Raw genomic sequence first — 12,722 nt, 5'->3', positions numbered from 1 at the left:
CTATTCACAAAAGAAAAGTGTCTAATTACTGAACATGCAGTCAGACATGAAACTGTCAGACTGAGCGAACAAATTATGCCAAAACAAAGCTGCAATCCAAGTACCAAGCAATAATATTCCATTAAGACTTTTTTCTCCATTATCATTATCTTATTAATTTGATCTGTGTCTGTATCAACTGAGATGAGAGTTAAATTAATGCTAGCTTGGCTGTACTTATTAGTTTGTAGATCAGTGGCTAGGCTAGTAGTCAGGATTGGTTGAGCACCACAGGCATTCCACTGTTTGTACAACGCATGTGTAAAATTCATGCTGGGTGTTGTAGTGAGAGAACACTGATGAACAAAAAATAAAAACAATAAATAAAATGAAGAATTCTGTCAAACTGAGGAGGCTGAGTGACAGTGCTAAGAGTACTGAAGAGTACTGCATAACATGACAAATATAATATTAGACATATTATTAATATATTATAGGGGTGGGAATCTCTAGGCACCTCACGAATCGATTCGATTATGATTCAGAGGGCTGCCATGAGATTATAAAATGATTATCGATGCATCTCGATGCATCTTTTTTTTCTATATAGCATTTATATTTTCTCACTGTGTGAGCTCAAGTTTCGAGTTCAAGTTTCAAGTTTATTTGTCATTTGCATAACATGTCAGGACATTTATGCACTGAAATGCTTGTGGTGAGGCTCAGCTAATCACTCTACAGAAAGTAAATAAGTAAAAATAAAAATACAAGAAAAACCAACTGAAATATATTAAATATACACAAAATATACACAGAATATAGAGACAATATACATTTTTAAGTGACTAAGTGACTCGGTATTATTGTTATTTAAAGTGACTTGGTACTTTTAAAGCAAAGTATTTGTAATGATCCACAATGAATTTACTTCCAATATCTTTTTTATTAAAACAAATGGAAGTGAGGTGGCAAGTGAACTAGAAGGCTCTCATTCAGTGCTCTTCTTTGGAGCACGAGAAGCTGCTGCTACTCATCTGTGATAAAATGCGCAGTTACGGTGAAAAAAGATCCAGTGGCAGTGGATGTCAACGCAGCATATGTTACAGCTATTCTACCCGTTTTCATTAGTGATTTTATAACTTCGGTTTTGGTCTCGTTGTAGAGAGCTGGGGGATCGCTGTGTCAGTGAAATATCTTCGGGGTGTGTGCCACAAAGTGCCACTGAGAACCGGTGTTCTGCCGACTCCCCGACAGAATCCGACTCCCCCTCGCGTGCACGCGCTTCACGTAAACATGTGGACGTTACGGACTGCACTCAGGATTTCTTAGGTTATTTCTGTGTAAATAACGCTTTAACTTTAATTTACCTTCACAGCGAACAACACAACAAGATCTAAAGCCAAACAAAGACTCTCACCGCGACGGTTTAGTTTAATATTACGAAATAAAAACGATTGTTGTTGTTGCAGTACTTGAGAACTGGTGGGACTGAATGGTTTTCAGTCATGACGATAAGTGTTACGACACATTAAACACAGCTTTAAACCTCTGTCTGGAGCAATAAAGCTCACATCTGAGGACCTGACGCTGCAGTATTGGGGGTAATTTTGGCTGAAAAGTCTTCAGCTTTTACATAGTCAGAAGGTGTATTGTGAACCTGTCAAAATGACGCCCCTCATATCTCTGGGGATGCATTATGACTGGAATGATTGACTTGTTCTGATGACTTCTGGTTCATAGATTACAGCTTATAAAGCATATGTCTCTAAATTCAACAGGGGGGATTTTACTGGGGGAGTAGAATTTTGGCAGGATTATTTTGACAACTGCTGAAATTACACTCCTCCTCTGATCTCAGCACTGCAAGGTCTGAATGACATCTCCTTTATTTTGCTAGCATGTCCTGGGCTGTAGATTGTGTCCTGAAATGCATTTTACTTTAGATTTAACAGGAGGGATTTTACTGGGGGGAGTAGAATTTTGCCAGGATTATTCTGACACCTGCCGAAATTACACTCATTCTTACTCTTACAGGTAAGAAAGAAAGGAGCATGAAAATTAAGTACGTAAAGCTGAACAAATTACGACCTGTCGCTCACGTCAATTCCACCACACAAAACAAGAGTCGTCATAAGAATAGAAAAATGATGCGTTCAGAATTTTTCTTCATGAGCAAACCTTTTATGTTATTAATGATTTGACATAAGTCAATAAATATGTAAATGAAATACAAGAAAGAAATAAGAAACTAAAAGATTTATTACACAAGCCTGACATTACAATGTTATTAATCAAAGGAACCTCATCAGTTTCTACAAATCAGAAATCCAAATGTACATTGTATTAATGCTATAATATTCTTCAGAAAAAATAATGTAACAAAGTTTACTGTATATCAAATAAGGTGTCAAAATAATCCTGCCAAAATTCTACTCCCCCAGTAAAATCCCCCCTGTTGAATTTAGAGACATATGCTTTATATGCTGTAATCTATGAACCAGAAGTCAGCAGAACAAGTTAATCATTCCAGTCATAATGCATCCCCAGAGATATGAGGGGCATCATTTTGACAGGTTCACAATACACCTTCTGACTATGTAAAAGCTGCTGACTTTTCAGCCAAAATTAATCTTAAATTACTACCATTACAACAATTATTCTTACTGCAATTTTTAATTATAGGCAACTCTTTTATGCAGTAATGGATACTAATTCGTTAATTTGTCCAGCTATGCAAGCAATGAAAGTCTGGTTGCTGAATAATGACAAGTAAAACAAGTCGGCCAATACTGCAGCGTCAGGTCCTCAGATGTGAGCTTTATTGCTCCAGACAGAGGTTTAAAGCTGTGTTTAATGTGTCGTAACACTTATCGTCATGACTGAAAACCATTCAGTCCCACCAGTTCTCAAGTACTGCAACAACAACAGTCGTTTTTATTTCGTAATATTAAACTAAACCGTCGCGGTGAGAGTCTTTGTTTGGCTTTAGATCTTGTTGTGTTGTTCGCTGTGAAGGTAAATTAAAGTTAAAGCGTTATTTACACAGAAATAACCTAAGAAATCCTGAGTGCAGTCCGTAACGTCCACATGTTTACGTGAAGCGCGTGCACGCGAGGGGGAGTCGGATTCTGCCGGGGAGTCGGAATTCGGCACAACACCGGCGTGCAGACTGCAGGTCACATAGCAGCGATACGTTATTCGCATTTATAAGCAGCACAGTTGGTTTCCTGGTACGTTAAATCTGCAACGAGAGACTGTCACACAGTAAAAAGTGGCGAAGCTGAGGTGGAACGGGAAAATTCGAATAAGAAGCTGGAGAATAAAAAGCCATTTTGAAAAGGCATTTTATGAGAAACTGATCTATTTCTGAAGAAAAGTTTTCTGGCGGAGATGGGAGGAAAGCGGCTGTAGGTGAAGCTTAAAGCAGAGCGAAGTAAATCGGCGCTTTCGTTTATATTGTTTAGCCTATACTAGGACATTATCACATACTGACACATACTGGACATTAAATGTTGTGGCTCCCAAGGTGGTTTGATTTTTGCTGAAAGGACAAAATGTTAACATTTGTGTTGTGACTCCTGATCTAACCTGGCTTTAATGCAGAGGGAGCCGGTCGGATTTCTCGCTCTTCCACTTGTGTTTTTGTTATGTGCCGCCACAGAGTGTCCGGGTGCTGCACTTCCGCACTTCCAAGTTCCGCCTTTTGCGTTCCGCCAACATTACGTTATAAATTAAATATTTAGAAAATTGATTTTTGACATTTGTGGATCGATTCAGAATCGTTCATGTCGTGAATCGATTTTTTCCCGCACCCCTAGTATATTATTAGTTTTAGGCCGGAATGCCCCCTTAAGTCACGTTCATCTTTTTCCTTACAGTTCGTTTCAGTAGAGAGAAAAACGTAATGTAAAAATTAATACTTATCTTTGGATTACAGCATTGTTCTTTTGGCATGAGACTGTGTTAATGACCAGTACGTTGAGAGAAACACTTGATTTTCCTAGGTCATTGTTTTACTATATCAAGCATTTTTCACTTTAAGCATTTTTCACTTTCACATTTTTCACATTTTGTGAAATCCCTATGAAATGTTCTAATAGAAATTGTGGCAGGCCCACGTCTGCTTGCTTGAATCATGAGTAAAATTACATTTTTGTTTCATTTCATGTTTTATTTATTCTAAACTTTTTGTTTATTTGATTATTAGGTTCACTATAAGGGCAGTGGTGAATGGTAAGACCTATTCCGATGGTGTTGGACGCAACAAGAAAGAAGCTAAACAAAACGCTGCAAAAAATGCCCTTAGTTTGTTGGAAAAGACGGAACCTGCTAATTCAGTAAGATAATTGATCTGTTTTGTTGGTCATTGCATTTTTACAATTGGATGGCAGTTTTAGCTGTCTGAATTTCAGAGTTCATTCTGTGTATTTTGAATTGTCATTAAACAACTCTGAGTAAAATAATATAATGCTCAAATCTATTTGTATTTGTGGCAAATTGACAATAATCACACTGTGTTTTTATAGGTTTTCAATTTGTCTCTGCAACCTGTCTTTTACATTAGTCATCATGGCTTACTATGACTTTGAAAGGTCCTTCGCAAGCTACTGAAAATCAAAGAATTTAAATGAGCAAGAAGCAGTCCTGTTGGAAAATCTCAAATTGCATACTTTTTATATATACTTCGCTGCGTACATCACTGACGTAATATATTGTAAATAGTACTGGATTCTACACATAAATACATATTTGCATATTCATCTTTTTTATACTTTTAAATACATTTTATTTCTGAGTCAGAGACCAGATTTAAACCCTATTTAAAATATTTAGTCTCACATTAAATACAAACTAGCTTGGCCATGTTTGAACTGTTTGAAGCCATCAGTGCTGACTGGAAAAATATTCTCTCTTTCTGTAAAAGGCTGTCTGCAAATTTACACACAAAACTTCAACATTTACAGCAGTTAAAGAGAAAAGCTGTCTCATATTAATTTACTTTATCTATCTGTTCAGTGATCTGTTGAAACCATTGAAAGCTTAATGTTTTACCATTTTGGACTTTGAAAATCTAGAATTTGTTTAATTTAATCTTGAAAATAAATAACACAAAGTTTTTGACAAATAAAACAAGTAAACAAAATGAAGACATATTCAAGATTCTGCTCTGTTTCTAGGTCACTATATAAATGTAAGCTAATTTGTGACACTGATTATCTTAAGGTCTTTATACAAAGGTCAGGGTTTTTTTGAGTCTTCTCTCTTCCATTGAAGCTCTTGTTCAGACTCTCAGGTGGATTTGATAGAGGTTTTGCACAAACTTGTGGAGTACAAGTCAGCTCGAGTTCATGCTGTCATTAAAACAAAAGGGGTATATAATTAATTTCCAAGAAATTTTGAAATTCATGTAAATATTTGAAAATTCTACTTTTCACTAACTATTATACTGATAATATAATTTATAATAGTATTGCATTAAACTATTAAAAAAAGAGGATTTTCACTAGTGGTCTCAGAGTTTTGGACCCTACTGTATAAATATATATTTAAAAATAAAATCTCTTCAAGCAACAAAAAAAATCCTTTGCTCTTCACAAAAAATGCAAAGGGTGCCATTGGGTAGGTTACTTTCTATTTTGAAAAAGTGAAAGCATCAGAGAGTTCACACCGTAGTTCAGCTGAAACTGATTTCTCATATAGCTCAGATATTCATATCCAAGTTTGAGCAGCTATGAAAATACTAAACAAACTAATTCTCATTGATGTCTGGTACAAGTTACTGAAAGATAGCCATCCCAGAAATTTGGCTGTTGCCATGCCAATTTTACAGCCATGATTGGTCAGATGAGTTAATGTCACCTGCAAAAGTTCAAACTTGAGACAAAGAAAATAATGTTGCATTTTTGCTATCCAAAAAAAAATCATGTTCTATGTGCAACATGTAATCCAGCTAGTAATCACACTACTTTTATAATGTACAGTCATATGCAAAAGTTTAGGCGCCACTGATCAAGTTACATATTTAGTTGCCATTCCTACTCCATATTTGATCATCCTGTCTGGGCTTATTTTGCTGGTGTATGACCTCGCTAGTTGAGAAGGGTCTAGTTGCAGACCCGCAGTACCGCATTTTCAGCCCCACAGTCTAAGCTCCGGATGTGATGTCACGTAAAGGTCAAGAAGCTTGCCATTTGTAACACAGAGAGCACGGGAGGCGTGCGAACGGATGCTTATTATTGCATTATGTTAGAAAAGCCCTCAGATACTATGTGATTACGAAGTATTCTGGCGATGTTTATTACAGTGGCTCTATCCTATATAGGAGATTTGCTTCAGCTCTACCCTGCTTCCAGGTTTTTGAGGTTTTCAAATCAGCTGCTACTTACTGTGCCACGGTCTCGGCTGAAACTCAAAGGTGGCCTGGCCTTTGCTGTTGCTGCACCGAGACTGTGGAACAGTCTACTCCTGGACATTAGGTCTGTACCCTCTATTGATGCTTTTAAGTCTAGATTAAAAACCTATTTTTATCGAGTGGCTTTTGTCTTTGTAAACTGATTGTTGCTGTATTTTTGTTTTGTTATACATTAGATGTTGTCCCATAATGTCCTTGTACATCACTTTGAGTTAGGGTTTGCTGTATAAATAAATACTTCCTTACAAATACTTACTTACTTACTTACAGTCGCTCACATACTACATTTTGCCATAGACAGTTTTCATTTTAAAAAGCTAACAGAAGGTTGTTATTTAGCCCCAGGTAGTCGAACACAAAAGAATGTTTAATCCATATACGCTTAGTAGATTTTATTATATATTTTTCCATTTTCTTAGCTATTTTTATTCCTTATTATTGTACTTCGTGTTTGGCCCAAAAATGTTACTTTTTCAAAAGTTGTAAATATTTTTATGAGAAAATATTGTTCTGTTCGTCCCCCTCATATTTAAGCAAATCCACATTACTATTTTCATTATCACCTTAAACAAACACACAAGGCTGTTTTAAGTTATTTATTTATTTTTTTACAGATTCAATCTGAAGAACCATTTCACCAAGAACTATTTAAGCATGAAACTCTATGTAGTTCTAAACTATATAGTTCTTAACAGAACCATTTTCTTTACTGAAGAACCCTTGAAGAACCTTCATCCAACCTTTTTAAGAGTGTAAGCGTTCAAGCACCAGTAAAATACAGCAACTGATATATATATATATATATATATATATATATATATATATATATATATATATATATATATATATACCAGCAAGCTAATAAACACCCATTTCACAACCTCAGTATTCTCTTTTTCTGTCACAAAAAACACTCGGACGCGCATGATACACTTTGGTGCTAAAAACCAAAAATGCCATGTTAAAATTCTCTGTTTTGAAATGAACCACTAGAAGCATACTTGTAAGGAGCTGATAGTGTGGGTCTGAAAGTGAGGGTCTGAAAATGCGGTGCTGCGGGTCTGCAACTGGATACTACTGTGCCAGAGACAGCAGTCACAAACTGCCCTTGTATTGGAACACAGCATTTGTCTTCAAGTAATTGGGTTGCCTGTTTCCACTACCATCCACAGCAGTGGTTTGGCATACTTTGCAATTTCCTTTGTACATGTTTACAGTATATGTCTAAAAATTTGTAGAAACTTGCTCATCCAATTTCTTCTCAAGGGTATTAGTAGTTAGTTTGTCCCCCCTTTGCTGCAGTAACAGCCTCTGCTGTTCTGGGAAGGCTTTATACTAGATGTTAAACATTGCTGTGCGGATTTGATTGCATTCAGGCACAAGATTTGATTTGATCACATATTTAGCCAAGAGTATTAATGAGGTAAGGTAATGTTGGTGGATGATTAGTTCTGGATCACAAACACTACTCCAGTAGTGGGTGGTATACCGGTCAAGATATAGGGGGTTGCTCGCAACAAACTGGGCCTCTCATGGCTGGCTTGTACTGGTAGCGTGAACTTGTAGTATTTACCAAATTCCATCAGTGTCTGACAGTCATAGATGCAAGAAACGTATGAAATCACTTTAGAAATTCAGACATGAGACAATATTTAGCAAAGTTTTTGCGGGCCCAGAGAAGCTGCTGCCTGAGTATGCATAAATATTGTTTTTACTGTCTTGCACAAAACAAAAATGTAAAATTTACTTGATTTGTCAAATATGATTCTTCTGAACATTGAAAAGTCATCCCATTATAATAAACCACTGTTGACCTACAAAAATAAATAAATATGTAGTGGCAATCCTCCACATCCACATTCTAGAGAGCTTTATTCTCCTCTTATTATCATTAAGTTTTTGAGTCATCAGTGAGTAGCTGAATGAATTTATTTTATTGTATCTTAATTTAATTTGATTTAATTAATTAATTAACTTATTTATTTATGCAGGAAACAAATTACTGCTCATCCGACAGTTTCCCAAAGTTGACTCAAGCCAACTATACCTGCTGGCTCAATGAATATGCTCAAAAGAACAGATCGATTTTTAAGCCCATTGAGACAACCAGAATGGGCTCCAACACCCAGCAAGTATCAAGTATTACAACTATATCTAATCCATTTACCATAAGCAGTGGGATATTATTAATGCAGTGTTTTTTTTTTTTCAGATTTTGCTTGTATGCTTGTAAGTATGTTTGTGATGATAAAGAATTTCCTGAAGCTGTTTGCAAAGGAAGAAAGGATGCCAAGGAAGCAGCAGCAAAAAAAGTTTATGAAGAACTTCTTAAAGAGAGCAAAATTGTAGTAAGTCTTTTGTTTTTTTTTCTTTTCAAGATGCAAACCACCTCATGGACCTGGCTTCTAGCTCATTTACTCACGTTTAGCAGACTACAGATCCTCCAAAAAGGGGAATCTCTTAGCACTCATTTCATTTTTGTGTATTTTGTGAAAATATTCACAAAATATAGATGATAGTGATGATCGCATCAGTAACTGCATTTAAATGCACAAAATAGCTCAACTAAGCTCTTAGTTAGTCTTAGACTGTGATCACACCTAGTTTGCTAGCTGAAGTCCAAACCAGAGTTTGGATTTCTGAGATGTATCTTTTCATTTGGTTTGGTTGGTTTTACACTGCACCAACTAAAGTGGAGTGTTACACCTGTACAGAACTAAAGAAAAGGTTAGATTGGTCCACACCACACAAGGTAGGTGTGAAAGTAACTGGACCCAACCAAATCATTTACATGGTTTGTATAAAGGTTAATACATTTATAGTCCCAAATACTATTTACTTAACTACAACGTGAAATGGCCCCTTCATGATGCACCCAGCTTTGCACATGTATGAATTTCTCACCATTTTACAATATCACTGTTCCTTTTTTTCTTTCCATATAAATATTGCATGATGTCTGTTTCTGACAAAATGTCACAAAACTCTGCTTGAGAGTAACTGGAGCCATCTAAGCATTTACATGCCCAAATTTATCCCAAATAGTATCAGCCTGGACCCCATGTTTTAATATGCGCTAAGTTTAGGCTGACCAAGACAATTGAATCGTGCTGTTTACATTATATCATATTTTAGACCAGAAGTTTTAGGCTATGTTCAGACTGCAATTCTGTGTGCTCAATTTACTGCCTAAATCTGATTCTTGTATGTTTGTTCTTTCTACATTTTAATGTTGTCCATATCTAACAATAGTCTGAACAAGTCCCACTCCTGAATTTACCCACAGCGCTCTTCCCAGCATGCTCATCCGACAAACTTGCCCCATTCACATGACATCAAAATCAGCTGAGCAAAACACTAGATTATATTTGGGGGATAAATAGTAGACACTAAAATAACCAAGCTGAACAAAATTAACAATGTTTAAAAACAGTTTTAAAAATTCTGGTTTTAATTGTGGAAACCATTAAATAGAAATGTTTTCCCTGTCATGAAGAAGAATGCTTGCAAAGGGAAACAAGCTCAGTGACAAAAACTGCAATATATAAGTTACAGGTCAAGAGACTTGATCTGTATGAAGATATTTTGACTCATTTACTTCCTTTTTTTCTAAATATTTTTGTTGGTGTAAGGGGTCTGTTCCTGTATGAGATTCTAACAATTTTTTGTTATTTTGGATTGACATAAAAGTCACATGAATTTTGATCTGGCTGTTCATTGCAGCATGCACATGGCAACTTTTACACAGCCTCATATTAATAACAAACCTTTGATGTACATATAAATGTGGTTCTATGATAAGGACATTGCAACATTGTGTTTTCTTTTTAAATGAGTCCTATTATGCTCTTCCGGTTTCTCCCTTTCCTTTGGTTTGTTATATATCTTTTTGTGCATGTAAACAGTCTGCAAAATTTCTGAGCTCAGAGTAGACACCAGAGGGAGTAACTCTGTCCCACAGAAACCACTTTTCTCAGTTGCCTGAAATGCCTTGTTCGAATTCCAGCCCTTTTCCTTTGTTATAAGATGACACAATCTTGTAACACAGTCCTTATTGCCTGCCTACTAGCAAGCTTGGCACACCCTCACACAATTCATCGCAACAACTGGAGACCAGGAAGAACTAGGTCAGTTCTGTAGCCATGTTGAGGAAATGCTGACCTGACATTCAGGATCAGACTCTGTACGGCAGAACCGACGCCGTTGAAAAAATAGCCACACTTGTGTTTACAGCTGCTTAGGAGAGAAAAGACTGTCTGCAGACTGCAAGACAGGGGTGGAACATGTAGCAGGAGAACCGCTCTGGTGATTGACCAGTCAGAACAGAGTGGGCAGTCAGAGCACACTCATCAGGAGGTGGGGGCTTAAAGACACAAGAGCTCTAACAGAGTGTTTCAGAAAGAGGGTGAATAATGTGTTTTTGGAACATTTAAACATGTAAATCTATTCTAGTAGACCCCAAAAGTACAATTATGAACATGGAAAATGAGCATAATAGACTATGTTGCTGTTAATTTATATTCTGAACCACTGCAGAATTTTGGTGGTGATATTGATTTTGATCTTTCCTATTGAAGGTCCCTGATGAAAACAGAAATGTGGCACAAAATTCAAATATGCCACCTCTTAGGTAAGTGACTGATTACAGTACTCTGTAGTTAGCAGTACTTTAGTACATACACCAGGTTCCTCAGATGAAAACAGTACTTTCACTTAATGTTATGTAAACTTCTGTTGGGAAAACCATTCATAAATCATCCTTCACTTGTTCCAAATGCTTTAAGTCATATTATACTGGGTCAAAAACCGGTGTCATGGTGCTACCTCATCTCAATTTTGTCTTATTTTCTTTTTTTTTTTGCTTTCTCTTAGCTCTCCCCTGAGCAGTCAGAAACAGACTGTTTCCAACACTGAAAGTGCTACAGTAAGCAAGGATTTCATAGGCATGCTCAACCATTACTGTCAAAAAACGAACCAAGTATTGGGCATCAAATTAGTGGAGAAAAGAGGGCCTGCACACAATCCTGAGTAAGTATTTAGTAAGATTAGTAAAAGTAGAAGTATTCAATTTATATTTGTTATGTACTTGAGTTAAAATATTAAAGTTAAATGTACTTATATATTAACATAAAAATACTGTAAAAGTATTATAGCTGTTATTCTTATTTTATTTTATTATTATTATGTTGATTAACAATTTCTGTTAAGAGCTGGATGGCTGTAGACATAAAACATGTGAGATTTACAATATTTTAAGATAGCTAAGTACTGCTTGTGGTGCTCATGCTGATGAAGACCAATGGTCAACACTGATTTCCCAGAAAGACAAGTCGACAAAAAGTAAGCAAAGTGGGTGTTATTAATTTAGACTTGATTTGTGACAGGATTGGATTGCAGTCATTCTTTTTTCCCTCCATAATCTGATTGAGCAATACGTGGTATCAGGTCAGTGCCTTCTCTAATAAAGATAGAGGTTAAAGCTTACAAGTCTCAAAAAGTAAAAAGACTCATGCATCAGATTATCTATTAGGAATTTGAATATTCAGGTGAAGTCTTGCATAGTGTTAGCTGACAGTGAGGTAGCTAACTTTGCCATACATACCTTGGAGCAGATGTGACTGTTCCATGTGATTTTTGACAGGTTTAAATTAGAGATGCGCCGATGCCACTTTTTCTCTTCCAATACCTGATCCTTAAGTATCTCCCAATACTGATACTAATGCTATCAAATTTAACTATTTTCACTGCTGGTTAGCACTGGGGAAAAGGTTAACTGGCTCAGTTAATAAAAAATTAGTTTAATAAAAAAAACACCTTACTAAACAGACAAAGTGAGGGAGGGAATGAAGCTGAAGGAGACTGACTAAGCTGAAGAAGCGGGTAAGATAAAGGTTAGTGATTGAGGAGAAGGTGAGTGAGTGTGGTTTAAGCGTCGAGATAAAATTGATACTGAATTTGTAGAAATGTCATTCCCTTAATATTTATAAAAAAAAATTGAGATAATGTAATTTTTGTGCTGTCAAAAATTATAGACTATTAAACATGAAAGTGCAACTACAGAACAAAATCACACTCTACCTGACTGCCCAAACTGAGATACTGATCCGTATCCGTACCGATCTGTGTTTTTGAATAACATGTTTAGAACCTGCAGCTTATCTAAGAGAGAGAAGAGATAGTATTGCTTGACTTTAATACTTTTGTTTGATCTCTGATCTGTGTGGGTGGACAGATATTTAGTCGTAGTATTTTAGTCGTGAAAGATTTGTGTTTAATACCCTATGAAGAATCAGATCTTCTGTGTACCAACTTGACCAAATTGATAAAGAGG

The 12,722-nt window shown here is 36.2% G+C and overlaps 1 protein-coding gene across 3 annotated transcripts in view; it reads left to right on the top strand.

The window, feature by feature from the left end:
* Window positions 1-12,722, top strand: part of eif2ak2 (eukaryotic translation initiation factor 2-alpha kinase 2) — a 34,153-nt gene that overhangs the window by 1,340 nt on the left and 20,091 nt on the right. For all 3 annotated transcript variants that reach the window (XM_036574753.1, XM_036574754.1, XM_036574752.1), the window contains exons 2-6: window positions 4,187-4,316; window positions 8,383-8,519; window positions 8,604-8,739; window positions 10,969-11,021; window positions 11,264-11,419. In XM_036574753.1, the coding sequence (XP_036430646.1) occupies window positions 4,187-4,316; window positions 8,383-8,519; window positions 8,604-8,739; window positions 10,969-11,021; window positions 11,264-11,419 (612 nt within the window). The remainder of the gene's footprint in view (window positions 1-4,186; window positions 4,317-8,382; window positions 8,520-8,603; window positions 8,740-10,968; window positions 11,022-11,263; window positions 11,420-12,722) is intronic.

This window comes from Colossoma macropomum, unplaced genomic scaffold (assembly GCF_904425465.1).
Source record: "Colossoma macropomum unplaced genomic scaffold, Colossoma_macropomum, whole genome shotgun sequence".
In the NCBI taxonomy this organism is placed as follows: domain Eukaryota; kingdom Metazoa; phylum Chordata; class Actinopteri; order Characiformes; family Serrasalmidae; genus Colossoma; species Colossoma macropomum.
This window is presented reverse-complemented; position numbering and strand designations above follow the sequence as displayed.